The following is a 21,968-nucleotide window of genomic DNA, read 5'->3' as shown; positions in this document are numbered from 1 at the left end:
TTCTGGCCTTGGAGTCATGCCTTTGGCTTTAAGCAGGAGACAGTAATTATTCCCAGAAGGGGAGGATAGGAAGCACAAGTTAGGGGTGTTAAGAATTGCTCGTTGAGAATCATTCTAGCCATTACTTATGGAAGAAGTCATATTCTTACATGTCAGGACAGAAAAAGATTGGAATCCATTGGGCTAAGGCATTGCCTTCCCTGGAATCCCCCTGAGATTATATAAAAATCTACTGTAGAGAACAGCCTACTGGGAGGCAGTGTATCGAGAGGGCTAGACCTTGGATTTTGTAGCCAGACTCCCTAGGTCTAAATTTTTGCTCCGTCCATAGTGCCTGTATAATCTCTGGAAAGTCATTACCTTCTCTAGGCTTCATATTTTTTATCTGTAAAATGGATTAACAATTGTACTTAGCTCATAGGGTTATTGTGATGATTAAATGAGCTAATACATCAAACTGTTCACTTAAAGCAGTGTCTTACACTGAGCAAGTACTACAGGAGTCTACAGTTATTAATATTTTGGGGGGTAAATTTGTTTTTTTCCAATTGTTGTTTTCCAAGGCAGTTTGGAATTGACTGGAGCACATCCAGAGCATTTTGACGAAAGGAGAAGGAAAAGATGTTTTGAGCCCAAGATCCCCACCTCCCCACCCCAGTCACTCTGGGTGGCTCTTTTCGGTGGGGTGCTTCTGACAGCCTAACGGCCACGTAGGACCGTGCATGACCCCACAAAACCTGAGTGAGGGAGAAGAGATGTGAGAAGGAGCCCTGTTTTTTGTTAACCATTTTGTCAGGATCTCTAAGCCCGCCATAATCTCTCTTCTCGTTCTGTGTTTCCTTTTAGATGACGTAGAGAGCGATTAGTCTAAGCGGTTGGTGATGAGCCTGTGTTGGTGACATTGTGAGTGCTGTTTATAGAAGTTGCTGGCACTTTAGAGACAGAAAGACCAAGGTTCAAGTTCCGTCTGTGACGTCTACTCTCTCTGTGAGTCTTGATAAACCACTTAACGTGGTTAAGTTAAATTATCAAATGAGCTGCAATCCCTCATTTACCAAACGGGCTGCAATCCCTCATTTACCAAACGGGCATGCCAAAATGTGCCTACCTCCCAGAGGGGCGGCACTAATCAAATGTGATGATATGTGTGACAGCAACCTGTAAACTGTAAAGGGTGACATAGATGTGAGTTGTTATTATTCGTGGTTCCTTTAGTTTCCCTGTTCTCTACAAGCGGCCCTGCCTTTTAGCAGCACCTGTGTGCTGTCATCACTTGGCTGTTGATTTTATTTGAGGGCTTCACTCGTAAGCCTGTAACTGGTAATTGTACTCCGGCTTCTCTTGCCGTGGAGATGGTACATGCCCGTTGCTGGACTGGTTCAGGGAACCAATGCTGAAGCTCTGTTTCCATAAGACAAGGAATCCTGACAGTGCTCGGGAGGGGTGATGCTCTCTCCTCCAACTGTGAATCACGCCGTATTAAAAGGAAACTTTTTGGAATCATGAGCTGTTTTGGGGTGATACCGTTTCTCTGATGGTCGATAAAACAATTTCAGAAACCAAGAGAATTAGAGGTTGGCCAGGGTGGAATGAATGCTATAAATCAAGATTACCCGAGGGGATAGGAGAGATGAGGGGTTAGGTTGAGTAAGGAGATAACAAGGGGAAAATATCCAAGGAGCTTGGAAAAATTTACCAACGGGCAACAGCCGATTTTTGAGTACCATGGAAGAAAAATCATTCTGATGGAAACATTTTCACTAGCAGATTCATGTACTAAGATTATGGTTTTCTTAATTTTGCATACTGGCTCAATGCAGTGACATTTGGCTGCCTTGGATTGAAGTGTTACAAGAAAAAAAAGGAAGAGGAAAGAGATGTCACTGTCAGTTGTGGACAGAATCAGATGGGGTCAGATCTGTGCTCTGTGGGTCACAGAAAACATTTTCAAATACCTTGCCTTTCAGGTCTCGATCACGGACAAAAATAGAGCACAGAAGGTGCTTCTTAGGGAAGACTTCATTTTCCCGATCTTTCACAACTGAAAAGTGGAGCAAATGAGTATCTGGGTACAGACCCTTGGCACCAAGTGACTGGGAGTAAATGGGACACTGCAGGGACACAGAACTTTGCCCGTCACTGAGCATATTACCCGAGAAATACAGTACAGACCCAGCAGGCTTCTGCAAACAGCACATCCCTTTAAGTTAATTGGTGTTATATAGAAGCTGAAATGCTCCGCTTATTTACAAAGCTACAGATTTATGTAAAGCAAAACCAATTACACTTAATGCCTAAACTATTCCAGGTGCTCAATGATAATGTTGCTAGGCTCTAGAGAAGAGACTGCGGTGTGAATGCATCCTGTTCCGAATGGAGGCATGTGTAGTTACTGCAATTCAGCTAATCACAAGTGTCAAGCCCAATGTGAGAATTCTAAGCTCTTTTGGTGTTTGCTTTGGGTCAACTTTATAATTCTGTAGATCTCCTTTCATCTCTAAGGACGAGTGAAAGCATAATGAGCACTTTTTTTCCTGTTATCATGTAGAAATTAGGGAGATGAAGGCAAATAAAAAAAAAAAAAACTACACACGCAACAAAATAAAACAGACCCTTATTCTAATGTTGAGAGAGATTGCCAGAGCTCCTCACTTGGATTAAGGTGAGGTGTTTAAAGGTTTCTTGATATTTTGGATGTTCACAAAACCCAAACTGCAAACGTGGCGTTTGACATTTTGCCGCAAAGAAAACCTCTAAGACATATCCAGAGGTTGGCCTCACCATTTTGCCAGAGAACAAATACAAAAAAAGAAAGATTTGGAAAAGTTACAGGGCAAGAATTCATGTGTGCACGAGCTAGTCTTTTTATTTGTCTGCAAAACGAACAAGCAAACAAAAATTTGTTTGAGTAAGAGAAACACCTGGTGCTTTACAGCTGCTCTTTTGCAATTAAAAATGCATATCATATCTAATCAAGATGAATAAATCTTTTATTCTACAGATCTAAAATATTTTAGGTATACCCAAGGGAGGTGCTTAATTGCAGAACCATTTGCAATCAGCTGATAAACCCACCTATCCTATCCACTATGAACTGTCCTAGAAAGCAGTGGTGCTTATACTTTAGGCAGTACAAGAATGATTTGGCTGTGTATGTTAAAACCACTGATTCCTGGAAAAAGAGTTGGTTAAAGCAGTCTTTGGGAGGGGCCAGAAAATTTTCCTAAAGCAGGTGACTCTCAACCAAACGTTGACAAGCACTGCTGCAAAGGCATGGGGCATAAGTTTATTTTATATTAGTTTATTATTATTATTTATTTTTATTTTATTTTTTTAGAGAGGGAGAGACAGGGAGTTGGGGAGGGACCGAGGGAGAGAGAGAGAGAGAATCTTAAGCAGGCTCCACACCCAGTACGGAATCGGACGCGGGGCTTGATCTCACGATCTTGAGACCATGACCTGAGCCGAGACCAAGAGTTGGACGCTTAACCGACTGCGCCACCCAGGCGCCCCAGTTCATTATATTTCATATGAGTTTCCACATTTCTTTGTTTATACAGAAAGAATTTCTTTTGGAAGATGATTTTGTGAATGGTTCTGAATTGGTAGCACTGCAGACCAAGAATATCAATTAGGTTAGGGAAATGCTTTAAGCGTCTCTATTTGATTTATCACTTACCCTCTTAACACTCATTTCCCCTTCTCCAATTTTCCTTTTTCCTTTAATCATTCCTTCATTTACCTTTATTTTATAACTTCTTCAGTATGTGAATATTCTTTCTTTGTTAAGGACCTCGATTTTAGTTAATATTGCTTTTCAATTCGGAGAAAATTTCCTTAGTTCATATCCATAATGTAACATCAAGATCAGATACAGTAAAATGATGTATAGACTTACTATTTAGTCAGACATAGACAGTATATGCTCCCAAGGCCTGGCATGTAATAAGTGCTCAATAAATGTATAGAAAGGAGGAATGTTAACATACGATTATTTTGATTCTATTAGCACATTAGAACTAACAGTTATAATTTATATTGCTCTTAGTGGCTGAACCAGTATTGTAGGAAGTTGTAAAATATTGTAACATACATGAAATTGTCATTTTGTTGTCATGGAGTAATCACAGGCTTTGAAATTAACTGTAATGTATATTCTGTTAATGCAAAAACATTAATAGGCACAATAGTTTACTAGAGGAGTCATATTAGTCTTTATAAATAAAGTACACAGGTAATACTTGTGAAGTCACTCCCATACATATTAGTTCTTAAACTAAAACGCATAAGATGTTCAGCTGAAGAAAACAATGAATACTTTGCTCATAAGACAAGTAGAGTCAAATATAGTTTCATAGGGCTGTCTCCCAAAGATCAATACTTGAAGAAAATTCCTGCGTACTGCCATAAAATTTCAGAGACTTTTCATGGAGGAGAAGTGTTTCTTCAAGATTACTTCCACTCATGTTCTGGGCATTAAAATGATTTAGATTACAATACCTAAAAAAGAAAGAAAGAAAGCTTTTTTTAGGACCAGATGTAGATGACCTGATAAATCATTTGCTTTCTTCCTGTGCTTGTCTACCTTTTATTATGGGTCCATAGATACTTGCACAACAGTGATGATTATTTAAGAGCACTGCTCACCAGAACAGTCTTTACAGAACGACAAAAGGAGTTTTAGGACATGTTAAGGTGTCTCATAAGGACCTTTAGATGGCGCTCTTTTACAACCTGCAATGAGTGGGACAAAGAAACAGACTGGAAAGTCTGAAACCCTATCAACTTGACAGAGTTCATGGAGGCCTGGACTCATGAAATGCTCATCAGATGCACGAGGGATTTGTAAATTCAGTGTTGAACCCATGTGGAAAACACCATGGTCAAAGAAGAAATCCATGACTACATTTCTAGAATGCGTACTCTTTACTCCTGACCCGAGGAACACCTGGTCTTCCCGAGTGTCCTCTAAGGGCCAGGCACCAGGCTAGGCACTATCCCCGCCCTAACTTACTGAATTCTCACGCTAACCCCGGAAGGATGAAATTATCCCCATTTCACAGATAGGGAAACTAAACGTCTAAGACGGTAAACAACTCCCTTGGGGTTCATATGAATAGTAGTCGCAGAGCCTCGGTTTGGAATCGGAGCTCCTTATCCAGAATCCTAGCCTTTTGGCCCTAAAAACACGACTCCTAAAGACGCATATTGTCTTAAACACCTTTGAGTCAGCTTCTGGAGGATTTGAATTTCAGACTGCTTTCCTCCCTGCTGTGTTCCTAGTGCCTTGACCAGTGCCTCATACGCAGCAGATGCTCAAAAATATTTGTTGAACAAATGAATATGGGCTACAAGTTCAATTTTATCAAATACACGTAAGCCTCTGGGGTCAGACATCTATTTCTGATGTGTGAAAGTTTCCAAAGTTCAGTTTACCTTCTTTTCCCTCTCAGTATATTGTGCTAAAAGTATCTGTAAGAGAAGAACATGCTTGAATAACTGGTCTTTTGTCTCCGATTTATGTTGCTTTCAATAATTGTTACAGGTTATGCACAAAAGATTACTGGTATCACTGACAAAATTAGTGCAATGATATCAACTTTAAGACGTGTTTTACAACATTGGGGGAACAGTGGTGTTACAAAAACGAACACCCCTTTGCCCTCCCTCCTTAAAACATCTGTAACATCTTTTTATTTTAGCATCTAATGTGAGATACATATTTATATTCAGCACTATAGAGATGTTTATATAATACTTTTCAGCTAGGGAAGCCATTTCGTCTACCCACTTCCTTCACCCCCAACCTGGAGACCCTCAAGTATGACATGTTACCATGGCCCTATTTCAGATTTGATGGAGGAGGACTCTCATAAAGACAGAGTCAGAGGTCTGTGTTTTGTTTGTTTGTTTGTTTGTTTGTTTGTTTTGGGGTATGTGTGTGTGCGTGTGTGTGTGTGTGTGTGTGTGTACAAATGAAAAATAAGTCTGGTCTGACATTAATAGATAATTCCTAACCATACTCTGTTAGATGATATCCCAGTGACCCTGACAAGATTCGTTTGGTTCTAGGACCCACACTAGGATTGCATCACACTAATATAAAATTCATGGTGGAGCTGCCCTCAGGTGCCAACACAGACCAAAGGCTGCCTGTATATTGGTGAGGATGCTGTTTCACAATTAATATGCTGTTCTCAAAATTTTAGGGACAAGAATGACTTGGGATTGTCCTGCTCTTGATAGATTTGCCACTGTTATGTGGCTCTGAACACCACTGGGTTTGGTCAAAATTGGATGGTGACTGGATGTTTATCATAATCAAGTGCTATCAGACTCCTAAATATGTTTCAATAATACTGTCCCTAGAATACCTGTGTTTTCTCCTGTTTCTTTGACTACTTATTGTTTGTTAGTGTTTGACAATCACAATCAGAACAGAAATAAATCAGAATCATTCACTCCTCACTACAGACCCTGATGCCCTGCTACTGTAAGTTCCATATGATTTCTTGCCCTTCTGGCTTGGCCTGTCCCACCCTAACGGCCAAGAGATACCCAAGGTAATGTGTGTCTTTCTGTCAAATTTTTCGGACTCTCTTTTCTTCTGATATGTGACACCCGTTCTTTCCCTACGGAGTGGCTGATCAACAGGTGACAGTGGGTATGGTTACTTTAACTGAAGGGACTGGTTTCTTTCCTACCCACCAGAGTCAAGGGGTTGTCACAGAGCAGGTAGACAGCTCCTCTAAGGCACTTAGAAATAGCACGCTATACGAGAAAGTGTTCATAAACAAACACACATGGGTTTGAATCCTAGGTGTGTGAACCTAATCAACTTACTTGCCTAGATTCTTACTTTGGTTTTCTTATTTATAAAGTAAAGTGATAAGATTTAGGTAGCAGGGAGGTGGTGGAGATTAAATGTCATTTGTGTGTCTTGCAGGCTGCCCAAGATACAGAAGTGCTCAATACTTGGAAGATTAATTTTCTCCCTTCTGCTTTGTTTTATCCTTTCTCTCTTTTTCCCCCCTTTCTTCAAAAAGTATACAGAAAAAGGGGGGAAAGCATAGGGAACTAGAGAAGATATACTAAGAATCAGATTTATTTCTAAATAAATCTACTATTACTTAGTCCCTTCTCGTCTTTGGCTCCTCCAATATTTGGTGCTTTGTACAATTTTATTCTTGCCTCCTCCTCTGCACCCCACTCCACCATCTTTCACTTCATTATAGTAATTCACATGTTCAACAATCACAGAGAAAAAATCACACTTAAATAATTTAACTTGAGCACCAGATATTAGCTCCATGTAGACAGGTACTCTACCCTCTTTGGTTCTATTTTTTCTAGTGCCTAGAACAATGCTTAATAGATTGGTTGAATGAATGAATGAATGAATGAATGAGTAAATCCCTGAGCTCATAGTTTCTGGGTCCAGTGCTAGTTCGTCCATGAATTCAGCCCATAATCCTGGTCATCTTGGCCACACCTCTGCATGAGTCTAGAAGAATTAAAAGGAGGAAGCAGGGGGCATAAGGCAAAAAATGAGGTCATTGTTATTACTGTAGCTAAGATTTTTGAGCATTTTCTCATCCTCACAACAACTTTATGGCACAATTACTATTCTTATTATTATTTCATTTTACAAATGAAGAAATGGGCTTAGCAAGGTTGAGTATCTTGCTTACGTTTGTACAGCTAAATTGTAGAACTGGATTCACCTAGGCTAACTTGAAAGATTGCTTTTTAAACTACTTTGTGAAAAGACAAGGGTCCAATCTTACAGTGGGAGAAAAAGTAAAAGTTGAGAAACTGCAGGTTTATGAGAATTGGTAGATGGTCACCACTTATGTGTTTGGAGGCAATGGGTGGAGGGGAAAGATGCTTTGCCTTCACCTTCAGTTTTCATTGATGACTCTATTTTGCTACAAAGCTGAGGACATTCCTGTTGGATTCTTCTGCAAGACTCTCTGATACTCTAATTTGGCTTTCAATCCAAGAATGAGATAGGTATGTTAGAGAAACTATACATTGTGGGGGATTAATTCACTAACTTACACACTTTGGAAGGTAAGAGATTTGAAAATTCCAGGGAGCCATTAAAACTTTTGATTTTGGGGGCACCTGGGTGGCTCAGTCGTTAAGCGTCTGCCTTTGGCTCAGGTCATGATCCCAGGGTTCTGGGATCAAGCCCTGTACCGGGATCCTTGCTCCACGGGAAGCCTGCTTCTCCCTCTCCCATTCCCCCTGTTTGTGTTCCCTCTCTCGCTGTGTCTCTCTCTGTCAAATAAATAAATAAAATCTTTAAAAATAAAACACTTTTGATTTTGTCATAATGGGATTTAAGCACCTCTCTCCTACACTGGACCCAAAAGCTCCAAGAGAGCAGGAGCATAGTAGCGCTAAACATTTACTGACTTACTGACTTCTGGTCCTTCTAGTTTACTGCAGTACCCATCACATGACGGTGTTCCAGCAGAGATTTAGTCAATGAATAAAAGAATGATTTAGGCAAGGGAGAAGTGACAATGGTGGGATAAAATATGACTAAATAGATAAACGAATGGAGGAAAATGAGAAAAATAAAGATCTCTGTAGTTTCCACAATGTGGTAGACATTGTGCTCGGCCCTTTACCAAAATTCATATCCCTAAAGCCCGCAGGATGTTGGTATTCTTGATTTTATTTTACAAGTATAAAAACAGAGGCTCAGAGAGGTTAGACAATTTGCTCAAAAGTACACAGCTATCCAAGAATATGTCAGTGAGAGAGAGAGGTAGGCTGGTGATGGATGGATGGTAGATGATACATATTAAGCCACGGAATGGTCTCAGGTGACTGACTAAATGATTTTGCAGTTTGTTATTGACCTTGAAATGGTCACTGCTAATTTAAAGGCCTGAATGGAATCCAAATCTTAAGCATCATTAGATTTCTAGCTATTTGTTTAATGGTATTTGCTTTTAATGATAATGACTCATTCATTCTTATTATCAATATGGTTATTTCTAATTCAAAAGTGGTACCATACAGTGGAGAAAAAATATCTTCCTTCAGAACATGTTTTAGAATCAAGTAAAGCACTATTTTATTATAAGGATCAATGGCAAAAGTGAAGTCTAAATTGAAATTTCTTGCTCTGAATAATCTGTTAAATTTCTCTAATATGCTAATTTGTCCAGTCATGGCATACAGGATTCCCTTTGGCTCAGTGATGGTTCCCAGATCAATATTTCATGGACTCAGAAATTGCTTGTCTTACCACACACTTACCTTTGTGAAACACTCCAGAATCCCAGGACGTTCAACAACGTTAATGATGCCAAAAAGAAGAAGAAGCTTTCTAAATTGCCTTTGTTTAATGTGTTTGGAAACCAATTGCCTGTTTGGAACAAATGTAATTGTTATTCAACTGCAGAGCTGTTAAGTTTCTGTGAATGTTTTATCATTCCGCTATTCATAGAGATTTATTCGCTTCAATAATATCTACAAAGCAAAAAAGCTCATCTTAAACTCATTGTCAAAATTCATTTAATTCTGTAATTAACAGTAAAACAAACAAAGCACCCCAAAATATTTTGAAGGTCACAAAACCTGAATTTGCATAACACAATATGGGTTCAGAGGAACTGAGCTATAAAAGTAACCCTGATTATGCTAATTTACCAGAACCATGTATATATATCTTATTCATCCTTATATATCTAGTATCTAGAACAGTGCCTGACACCATAGGAATTGCTCAGTAAATATACACTGAATGAATGAAAACTATTTATCACAGCCAGATAGTCTGTTGCATATTCTAATTGTAAGGTTAGTGACATAATAAACGTAGATGCCAGATGTTACATTATTTTGACAACTTAGATAAATCCAATATCACCTCATTATAATATCACAGACCCCACAGGTCAAATTACTTGCAATCTCTGGTTGGCATGAACGTATTTTTTTGACCTGATAAGTAATGCCTTCAAATGAATACTTCTAAATAAGATACCCCCACTTTTTTATGATGTCAAACTGCTATATACAAAACTATTACATGAGTATATATGAAACTATTTAGGATTCAAAGTAATTGCTTTTATTTTGCTGCTAAATTTTGACTTTTGCTTTGGATCTTTGCTATAATTCTCTCTTTCCATATCCAAATCCATATCTATATGTATCATCTCTATTTCTACACACACTCCATTTTCCTTCAGTGGATTTGAGATATTATTATTTAATACATTATATGAGATAATGTATTATATATGCAACACTTATTTTTATGCAGTACTTTTAAAACAACAATGGGATCTTAGTATTAACAAATACAGATACATAGTATCACAGAATGTTAAAAAGATTGTTCAAAAGGCAAAATCTATCTTAAAGTTCTCTTAAGAGAACTTAAATTCAATTGCAGTTCTGAGTGGGCAGAATATTTCCAAAAACAAGTTATGCATCATGAGAACAAGAATTAATCTTCTTTGAGCAGTCAGATGCCAAAATTCTGGCATTTTTTTGTTTTTTGTAGGAGAAGATCCTACAGTGGGTTGTGAAGAGAGGTGTGAGACTAGAGCAATCAGTCTTCGTGCCAATAGACTTGATCTTCAGTGCTATCTTTGGTACATGGGTTGTGAGTTGCTTCCTGAACTAGAAAATGGTTCTTGGCCTTTCCCTTGACAGTGCATACTTTTAAATGAGATTTGAATTAAATGCTCTGTTCAGGGTTGATCGTCAGCAAGTACATAAGTATGACAGCTGTGATTCATTGTGCCACTTCCCATTTAAAGCTGCTTCTCTTCTGTCATTTAACAATGATGATTATTATGGACCAACCATGAAAATTAGCTTGTTTTGGACATATAATTGAAGTCTGGTATTGAGTTGAAAGCTATGTGGTAAGTTCTACTTCCCCATTTTATTAATTTATGTTCCATTACAATAGAAATGTATGTTGTTATTGCTATGTTGACATAATGCCTTCATTTGATAGGAGTAGTTTCATAGAATGTTTCCCTCTGTGTCTGTGTATTGGGTCTCTGTAGCCTGCTGTGTGTGTGTGTGTCTCTGTGTGTGTATGTGTGTGTAGAAACTACACATTTGATTGTACTTGAATGGGGGGAGTTGGGGGCAAGTCAAGATAAGGTGAGATAACATCACACATATTTTAAGGAAGAACTAAACCACCTTGCTAAGCTTATTTAAACAGTCTTATTTCCTTATTTCTCTTGAATTAATATCACAATCATATTTCTGTACTTTTCATTTCACATCTGCACTTTGCATATGATGTGATTAGACCATTTTATCACCATGTTTCTCTGGCTAGACTAAGAGGAGTTTGTACAGAGTATGCGAAGCCTCAGAATTAACACGACACTAATTTTTCTTGGAGCATGAATTTTGGTCCACAATAAGTAATTGAAAAGGCTATCTTTATATTATAACAAAGTCAGATGAGGGAGAAGAATATAAATTTTGTAAGATCTTTAAAGGTAAAACATAATATTTCTAAAAAAAAAAAAAAGTGCAATTACAGCAAATACCGGCCTATCCGGACACGGCCCCCGCTCGCCCTGCGCATGCCCGTGTGCTTAGAACTGTCACTGCGGGTATTGCGGTGGGCACAAATGAGAAGCGCTGTGACTTGGAACTAGGGGCGTGTGGGGTGATGGGAGGATGTCGTGCTGGAAAGGTTAAGGAGAAGCAGTGGGAATTTACAAGTAATACAAAACATTTTGTGAGTGGAGTTATTTAAAAAATAAAATGAAAGATTGCCATATCACCTATTCAAACTCCTGATAACATTTCTATAGTCTTGGATACCATTTTTAGTGTTCAGCTTCCTTCCTCATGCCAATCTTCATGCTATCCCATATTTTTGCCTTACTTAGCTATAATTTTACATTCCCTATGTAGCTAATGTACATGGTGAGTTCCAAGGTAAGGAGAACAATGACCTGAATTGAAAACATGGAATACACACTAGCATCAAGTTGGACAGAGAGATACTTCATGAAACCTAAAATTTGTTCTATTAATATAGAGATTATCAGTCTATGTAAAGAGATAGCTTTGGGTGTGAAGAGACATAGAAAGAGCATGGGATTTGGAGGCAGAGAGACTTTTGAAGTCAAATATTGTCTCTGTTATTTAATCGTTTTGTTTTGGGGCATTTGCCCAATCGGACCACTTCAGCCTCGGTTTCTCCTCTCTAAAATGACAACACAACCTTTCTCACAGAGCTGTTATGAGAAGTAAAAGAGATAATAGATGTCAAGGGTTGGACACAGAGGAGGCACTCCATAAACTCTAGATTATCACCACCCCCCCATGCCTTAGAAGTGGCTCATACAAAACCATGTAGCCTGAGCTTGATCTTGGACCCATTTCCTCTCAGATATTTCTTCATGTGCCATTTTTTTTTTTTAAATCATTATCCCAGGACTGGTTGTAAAATGTTCCATTTAACATTGTCAGTTGACTCAGCTCTTAGGTTCTATAACTTTATTTTAGTAGCTTATAAACTTTTATTGTCATAATTCACATTTGTGCATTTTTCATCTGACATTTCTAGTAGCTGATTGAAATCTGGGGCATCCTTGCAAAAAGAGACAAAGAGAAGACATCAGATCTAGAATGGGATGAACTAAACTTCTCCAGATCTTAGCTTGGATGGGTAGGAAGGTTAAAAACACGAGAAAAAGTGCACCACATAAACAGTGGGGAACAGTAAGTGCCATATGTTAATACTCACAGTGAACCCTAGTCAAGTACTTTAATAGTATAATCAGCCTAGTTAGTAATGAGTTTTGGACCACTGAGCAATAGAACATTCACAAAATATTTTGCATGGCTCAGAAGTTCTCCAAATATTTCTTGTTCAGTTAGATCTATTTGTTCATTTGAAAATCATTTGTTAAGAAGTTTTCATGTACCAGGAAACAGGCATTCCAAGTTGCTTAAGAAAAGGAGCTCATAGATTAGTAGGGGAGACATGCAAACAGATAATTTTACTCTGGAGTATTAGACTTTATAGATACTAAGTAAAATGTTCCTATTTATTTTAAATTATCATGGTCATCTTAGAAACAAAGGGACAGTGGAATTATCTAAACTAGTTCTTGTATTTTACAGATTAAAGAGAGAAGGCTCAGAGAGGTAAATAGAGGCATTGCTCAGTAGAACCTTCATCTTCTTACAACTGTGCTGCTAAAGCCCCCACTGATGCTAATAGAACTATGTTACTACAAACAACACAATGTTGCTAGTATGAAAGAGGAATATACTTTATTCTTGTCCCATATTATGCCTTACATTGTAAGGCCCCAAATTTCATGTGCTGCCCTCATGTCTTTGAGCTTCACAAGGCCCCAAAGTCCTAACCACATGGTTCTCTGCTCTTTCAGATGCACTCCCCACCCAATGGGAAGTCCTCCCCACCTGGCTAGCTCCCCTGTTAGCCAGACCACCTGCCTGCTACTGGTCCTCACCCTAAAGTTTTCAAACAGGCAACCACATCCTCCTGCAGGACCCAGGAGTTGCCTCCCTGTTTTGCTCCTACCAAGCCTGCTCTCCACAGTCCCTTGTTTACTCTACTCCCAAGTGCAGCCCCCAGACGGCCCTGCATGGCACGTTCTCTTGCCCTGGGCTGTGAGTATATGTGACTAATAAACTGCTGTCAGTACATCGCTCGTGTCAGGTGTCGTATTTTCAGCCATCTTTTCTTATTTAGGTTGAGGATCCCTTCCACACCAAACAGGTGAATAGGGGGTGATCAGAACATGCCCCCACACAGAAATCAAGGTCAGTTCTAAGCAGAATACTGGCAGCTGCTGTTACTCTAATTCATAATTACTGCTTTGAGGAGGAGAAGTAGCAATTCCATATTCCATTCTAATCAGTACCCAACACCAAGTACCTCTGCTTCTAGTACCGCCTTAAACCATAAGACAGGAAGTAGGGGGAGTGTGACCATCAAGGTGTACTGCATTCAGGTAGCATAGCTCCCAAAGAAAAGCATCATGGGACACTACATCAAAAACTAATGGTGTAATGTATGGTGATTAACATAACATAATAATAATAAAAAAAAAGCATCATAGATGAATGTGAGTTTTAGGGAGCACCCGATAGTCATGTATGCTTGAGACCAGTTTACAATCACGTCATTTGACTAGATTGTTGGACAACCAGGAAACAGTGTAAAATTCTCACTCCAGCCCAGCAGTCTGCTCATCATAGTAACTTGGGGTTTTAATGGGTGCACTTTCACAGAAGACTTTATTAAAAGTAAGGAAAATGACAGAGGCTAAGGGAATCCACATACATTCTTTATTGGTAAATACTGCCTCCCAGTAAATCTCTTCTTTCAAAGACGACTAAATACAAAAACTACCCTGCAATCCAGTAATCACACTACTGGGTATTTACCCAAAAAATACAAGAGACACTAATTCAAAGGGATACATATACCCCCATTTTATAGCGGCATTATTTGCAATAGCCAAACTATGGAAGCAGCCCAAGTGGATAGAGAAGATGGCGTGTGTGTGTGTGTGTGTGTGTGTGTGTGTGTATGAACATTATTCAGCCTTAAAAAAGAATGAAATTTTGCCATTTGCAATGATATGGATGGAGTTAGAGAGTATAATGCTAAGTGAAATCAGTCAGTCAGAGAAAGACAAATGATTTCATAGACATATGATTTCACTCATATGTGGAATTTAAGAAACAAAACAAGTGAATAAGGAAAGAGACAAACTAAAAAACAGACTCAACTCTAGAGAACAAACTGGTGGTTACCAGAGGGGAGGTGGGGGGATGGGTGAGACAGATAAAGGGGATTAAGACTATACCGATAGAGAATATCCTTTGATATTATCTTTATAAACCTACAAATATGCTTAGTAAAAAATTAGAGAGATTCATATGAAGATTATGAACAAGATAAAATATGACTGTCTTCTGGTGTTAACATTGCTCTGAAGTTCTATGTCCTGGTAAGATGCAAAACATAGGAGTTAATATTGGAAAAAAGGATTTTAAAAAATTATATTTAAGATTAGATAATTTTGCCATAAACTGAAAAAGATAAACTAAAATGCTCTCATAAATTTACTAAGAAAGTTTAAGAAGTTGAATGCAAGGCATAGACATAAATATTAATAATCCCCCTATATAATAGTGATTATGTCAATGAGTTGTAATGAGGGAAAAGGAGTCGCTTCATAACAGCAAAAAGAAAAAGAGCATAAAACACCTACAATAAGTCCAACAAGAAATGTTCAGGATATATACGAAGAAAAGAAAATCTTACTGAACCGAATTATTTAACATTGAATGAATAAAAATTTATGTTATATACTTCGGTGGAACACTAAAGATTATAAAAGCTTTATTTTTTAAATTAAGTAACAAGTTTTACTTATTAAAGTAAAGATGAGATTTGGGGAAAACTGATAAAATGATTCTAAAATTCATCTGGAAATATACACTCTAGGAAATAAGATTTTTACAAATGAAGACTAACCATAAGGAGAAGTATGATTAGCAATAGTTGATATGTAATATATCTCATAAAGTTGTAATAATTAAAAAGAGGGTGATGCTAAGCTAAAATCAAGAGGCAGCTGAAAGGTAGCCCTGAAACAGCCCTAGAATCTCCTAAGAATGAAGAATATAGTAAAGTATATATTACTGATTAGTTTCATTCTGCTTATCCTATGGCAGTGGAGTATTTATGGCTTAACTAACTTTCACAACAAATATCAAGTTATGCCCTGAAATTTGGTTATTTGAAGGAAGTAAGTGTTTACCTAACACACAAATAAAGTCCACATGGATGAGACTATTATATTCAAAATACGAAACTACTGGAATTTTCACAACCACAGATAAATGCAATGACCTGAATCACAACGAAAAAGGTTGATAGATTTGATTACATGTATCAGCAAAACTTGCGCAAAACAAACTCATCTATGAAATTAAAATGCTAACTTAAAACTAGGAAAATATTAGCAATATATTTGACTAAATGATAATATCCCTAAAGTTAAAAAACCATTTAAAATCAAAAAGAAAAAAAGACAAATAGACCAAAAGAAAAATGGGCAAAGAATATGATCAAGCATTTCATGAATGAGAGAAGATAAAAGTGTTCATAACATGAGAAACTTCAATTTTCCATTTTGAAAAATACTAATTAAAGTAATAACGCAATGTAATTTTTGCCACTCATATTAACAAAAATCAAAATATGATTATACTCAGGGCTGCAAGTAACACATTGAGACAAGTATTATTCTACTGCAGTGGTGGCATAATTGATGCAGACTTTTAGAAAACAATTTCTCTTTACTTCCCAATAGTCTTTAAAATGTTTATCCTTGTTGAACGAGTAATCCCATTTCCAGGATTCTAGAAATCTTTGAATTTGAAATGACATGGAAATATGCTCACGATACTTTTAAGGGGAAAAAAGTGGGAACTTGATACAATTTTTTTATTGAGCATTCAGCAGGGCTTATTCAGAACCCAATTTTGTATAAAATCTCTCTACAAATTTAATACCCATGCACACATGCACACAAATAAAAAAAATATTGGGAAAGAATTTACCCAAATAATAATTGCCATCATCTTGTTGGTCTTTTCCCCCCCTCCTTTAGAGTTTGGATTTATTTCATCATATATTACCCTTACAACCAAAAATAATCTTTTAAAAACATTTCATCAAGCACACTTTTGTAAAACTCTGACTTCTCCAAATCATTTCTGGTTTATGATAAAACAACGGAAAAGGGTGGTTTTCTATCACAACCTACTCTTCTTCAGCAATCGAAGTATTGAATAGCAGCCTTGATGCTGTAACTCGGAAGTTATGTGCTATTTATAAAACCGTCCTAAGATACTATTTTGGAAGTCATAACATCCCATGTAACAATAACCAGTCTATTCTGAAACCTAAGATTCACTCCCTTCAGTGATATGTCACTATATTCCATACTGAAACCCTAGATTTACCGAATATCTCAAATATACATGCATTATTTTAAGTGCTACATCATATTGCTTTCGATTAGAGGCAGGTTTCTGCTCTTTTTGGAGGAAGATTCAGTAGTTCCCCTTTTTACTAACACTGTTTTATTTTGAATGTAATGGAACTTCGAAAATATTAAAATGTGCCTTTCGGAATTTCTTCAAATGATAGGTGGGCACAGTGAGCCATTATTTCCCCTCGGACTTCGTTAGATCTATTTTTTTTTAAGTTATTTTTTGTAATGCTGGTGATCTCGCAAACGTCCAAAATTGTTGAGACAGAACTGAAATGGGTTTTATACCTTACTTTATCCCTCGCTTCCCTATGTGCGAAGTATGTAATTAAAAACGTGTAACAGCCATTCTCCAGGATGGACGTGCCTCTGTGCCACAGGAAATAAACTCTGGTGCAGCAAAAGGAAATTGGGAATCAGGAATCCACCCCTGCTGTAAGATTTGGGCAACTTCTATAACTTTCTCTGTTCATTTTCCTCTTACTAGTGACGGGGCTACAAACATCTACCCCCGAAGAACTGTTGTGAAGATTTAATGAAATAATATCTTTGCGAAATACATATAGCAAGATCTGCATATAACTGACACTTAAAATATGTTAATTTCTTTCCTTCCTCCTTTCAGTAACCTGATTTAAATGCTTCATTTGAGATTCACAGCTCTCCTACCTGAGTTAATTTTTAAAACACAATAATTTTCATGATACTGGAAGGAAATAATATCTAACAACTATACGCTAACTTTGGCTTTTCTACCTCTTTTTTGTTATTTGTCTAATAAGTGCCAAATTACGATTACCCTCAATTTACAGACGAGGAAACAGAGGCACAGAGAGGCTGAACTGTTTGCCTAAACTCAGGCAAAGGAGACAGAATAATTATTTGTTGATTGAATGGATGAACTGAGGTTGGGCCCCAAATCTGCACATGCTTGATACCTTGCTCTCATAACAATGTCTGCATCGAGACTTTAATTTGCATTTGTATTTCCTGGGAATTGTGGACAAAAATGAAGTTAGGTTGCTGTTTCCAGGAAGGGACACTGTGTCTTTCAAAAACTGTAGAGAAATCTCCATGCATTGTTCACCTGAACTGCAGAAAGAACAAGCATGGGTGATATTTGGGATAACAGGCTTTCTTGAAAGGGTGAGTTCATTCTCTTGAAGAGCGCTGGGAGGTAAAAACCCATCAAGATAGTGTGTTCTCGTGATGATTTCAATGAATTATCATGTAAATGAGTTTTAGAAGAGAGGTAATGCTTTGTGATAATAGCCCGATAATGCCATTAGCTATGAACTGTAATTGTAATAGCATTAGTCAAATGAATATATCTGATACTAATTTTAGTGTCAAATATTTCTATAAGGTTCTTCTTGTTAATTAAACATCAGCCTTGGTATTATTAATTCACTATCTGGCCATCATTGGCACATAGTAGGAACCCAATATGTATTTGTGAACTGAATTTATAAACCAACCTCGAAGTGGAGCTATTTAAAATAGTAAAATACTGAGTTTAAATAATATTATGGATATAGCAGGAACTGATTTTGCCCAATATTTGCTTATTTGTACAATCTGTTCTCTAATTTGTAACTCTAGTTAGCTAATATCGTAGACTTGTTTTTTCAGAATTTGAAAAGATATCAACCTCCCCTCTCTTTTGCATATTTGGAGGGAAATTGCATAGAAGATTTGCTTCACATTACTTTAATTCAAGAGCAGAGTTTGTGCCTTTCTTCTTGTGGTCTTAAAACCATTTAAAAAATCTACCGGACAGGGGGCGGAGCAAGATGGTGGAGGAGTAGGAGACCTACATTTCGTCTGGTCTCAGGAATTCAGCTGAATAGGGATCAAACCATTCTGAACACCTATGAACTCAACAGGAGATCAAAGAGGAGAGTAGCAACAACTCTCTGAACAGAGAAGCGACCACTTACTGGAAGGTAGGACGTGCGGAGAAGTGAATCCGAGGCGATATTCGGGAGGATAGACGGTGGGGGGGGGCCTCCGTCGGCCGCTTCTGGCAAGTGATAGAGCCGTGGAGCACAAAATTGGAACTGTTAGAAGTCGGCTCCGCTGAGGGACGTCGCTGCAGTGGCTAAGCTGGAGGTGGAATCCTCCCGGGACAGTGTGGTCTCAGGACCCTTGGGGTCACAGAAAGACCGGGGGGTGCCTGAGTGCGGCAGAGCTCCCAGGTATCAGAGCGGGGAAGCCGGCTGCAGAGACGGAGAAGAGGCGCAGGCTCTCAGCTCGGGGTGGCCATAAACTGTGATCCGCGGCCCAGTCGGGCCAAGGCTCCTGCAGCAGGGACCCAACAGGCGGCAGATCCGGGGAGACTCCCCTCTCTCCCCTGGGAGGAGTGGTGCGGGAGCACACCGCAGGGATCTGCTGGGTTTGGAGACTCCACACGGGGTCAGGTGCCAGAGATAGCAACGCTCGGTCACAGGCCGGGTGAACACGGAGAGCGGCTGGAGACCAGGGACAAGGGAGTGACTGCTTTTCTCTGGGGCCACAGCAACAGGCCCTCCCCCAGAATATCAGCACGAACAGCCAGCAAGCCAAGACCAAGTTTACCGATCAAGGAGAACGGGAGAACTCCAGCGCTAGGGGAATACTGCACATAGAATTCATGGCTTTTTTTTACCATGATTCATTAGTTCATCAAAGTTAATTTTTGTTAACTGTTTTTTTTTTCTTTTTCACTTTTCCAACCAACACCTTATCAATCTCTTTTTTAAAAAAAAAAAAAATTTTTTTTATTTTTCTTTTTTAGAGTCATATTTTATCCCTTCATAGTAGTTACCCTTATTTTTGGCATATATATATAAGTTGTTCTCTCTTTAAAATTTTGAGATACAGTTTCTTCTAACAGATCAAAATATACCCTAAATCACTAGTGTATGGCTCTGTTCTAGTCTCCTGCCTGATCACATTCTCTCCCTTTTTTCTTTTTTTTTCTTTTAAATCTTCTTTCTTTTTTCAAACAACTTCTTATCAAGTCCTTTTATAAAATCTTTTATAATTTTCATCTTTACAGTCATCTTCTGTCCCTTCATTGTATCAACCCTTATTTTGTACATATATGTCTTTCTTCCTTTAAAATTTTAGGAGGCACTTTTTTCTAACAGACCACAATACGCCCAAAATCTAGTGTGTTGCACTGATCTATGCACTAGCCTGATCATATTTGATCACATTCTGCTTTTTTTGTATTGTTCTGTTTTTGTTTTTATCTTTTCTTCTTTTTTTTTTTCTCTTTCTTTTTTCTTTCTTTCCCTTTCTTTTCCCCTGGTTTCAGGTCTTTTCTGATCTGTATACAGTATATTTGCTGGGGACATTGTAAACCTGTTAGCATTTTGTTCTCTCATTCATCTATTCTCCTCTGGACAAAATGACAAGACGAAAAAAATCACCTCAGCAAAAAGAACAAGAGGTAGTGCTGTCAGCCAGGGACCTACTCAATACGGACATTAGTACGATGTCGAACCTAGAGTTCAGAATCATGACTTTAAAGATACTAGCTGGGCTTGAAAAAAGCGTGGAAGTTATTAGAGAAACCCTTTCTGGAGAAATAAAAGAACTAAAATCTAACCAAGTCGAAATCAAAAAGGCTATTGATGAGGTGCAATAAAAAATGGGGGCACTAACTGCTAGGATAAATGAGGCAAAGGAGAGAATCAGTGATATAGAAAACCAAATGATGGAAAATAAAGAGGCTGAGAAAAAGAGGGAGAAACAACTACAGGATCACGAGGGCAGAATTCGAGAGATAAGTGATTCGATAAGATGAAACAACATTAGAATAATTGGGATCCCAGAAGAAGAAGAAAGAGAGAGAGGGGCAGAAGGTATATTGGAGCAAATAATAGCAGAGAACTTCCCTAATGTCAGGAAGGAAACAGGCATCAAAATCCAGGAGGCACAGAGAACCCCTCTCAAAATCAATAATAATAGGTCAACACCCCGACATCTAATAGTAAAACTTACGAGTCTCAGAGACAAAGAGAAAATCCTGAAAGCAGCTTGGGAGAAGAGATATGTAACCTACAATGGTGGAAACATTAGACTGGCAACAGACCTATCCACAGAGACCTGGCAGGCCAGAAAGGAATGGCAAGATATCTTCAGAGCACTAAACGAGAAAAATATGCAGCCAAGAATACTATATCCAGCTAGGCTCTCATTGAAAATAGAAGGAGAGATAAAAAGCTTCCAGAACAAACAAAAACTAAAGGAATTTGCAAACACGAAACCAGCCCTACAAGAAATATTGAAAGGGGTCCTCTAAGCAAAGAGAGAGCCTAAAAGCAGCATAGACCAGAAAGGAACACAGACAACATACAGTAACAGTCACCTTACAGGCAATACAATGGCACTAAATTCATATCTTTTAATAGTTACCCTGAATGTAAATGGGCTAAATGCCCCAATCAAAAGACACAGGCTATCAGATTGGATTCAAAAACAAGACCCATCAATATGCTGTCTGCAAGAGACTCATTTTAGACCCAAAGACACCCCCAGATTGAAAGTGAGGGGGTGGAAAACCATTTACCATGCTAATGGACACCAAAAGAAAGCTGGGGTGGCAATCCTTATATCAGACAAACTAGATTTTAAAACAAAGACTGTAATAAGAGATGAGGAAGGACACTCTATCCTACTTAAAGGGTCTATCCAACAAGAAGATCTAACAATTGTAAATATCTAAGCTCCGAACATGGGAGCAGCCAATTATCTAAGGCAATTAATAACAAAAGCAAAGAAACACATTGACAACAATACAATAATAGTGGGGGACTTTAACACCCCCCTGACTGAAATGGACAGATCATCTAAGCAAAAGATCAACAAGGAAATAAAGACTTTAAAGGACACACTGGACCAAATGGACTTCACAGACATATT

General features: G+C 38.2%; 1 protein-coding gene across 1 annotated transcript in view; it reads right to left on the bottom strand.

Annotated features, from left to right (window-relative positions):
• Positions 1–4,342: 4,342 nt before the first annotated feature.
• Positions 4,343–21,968, bottom strand: part of SLC15A5 (solute carrier family 15 member 5) — a 97,494-nt gene continuing 79,868 nt past the window's right edge. Inside the window, exons 8-9 of the mRNA XM_025879965.2 lie at positions 9,277–9,385; positions 4,343–4,500 (exon numbers count right to left, since the gene is read on the bottom strand). Coding sequence (XP_025735750.2) covers positions 4,353–4,500; positions 9,277–9,385 — 257 coding nt within the window. The 3' untranslated portion in view covers positions 4,343–4,352. The remainder of the gene's footprint in view (positions 4,501–9,276; positions 9,386–21,968) is intronic.

Source organism: Callorhinus ursinus, unplaced genomic scaffold (genome assembly GCF_003265705.2).
Source record: "Callorhinus ursinus isolate GAN/ISIS: 27379988/994484 unplaced genomic scaffold, GSC_fseal_2.0 scaffold27, whole genome shotgun sequence".
Taxonomy (NCBI): Eukaryota; Metazoa; Chordata; class Mammalia; order Carnivora; family Otariidae; genus Callorhinus; species Callorhinus ursinus.
This window is presented reverse-complemented; position numbering and strand designations above follow the sequence as displayed.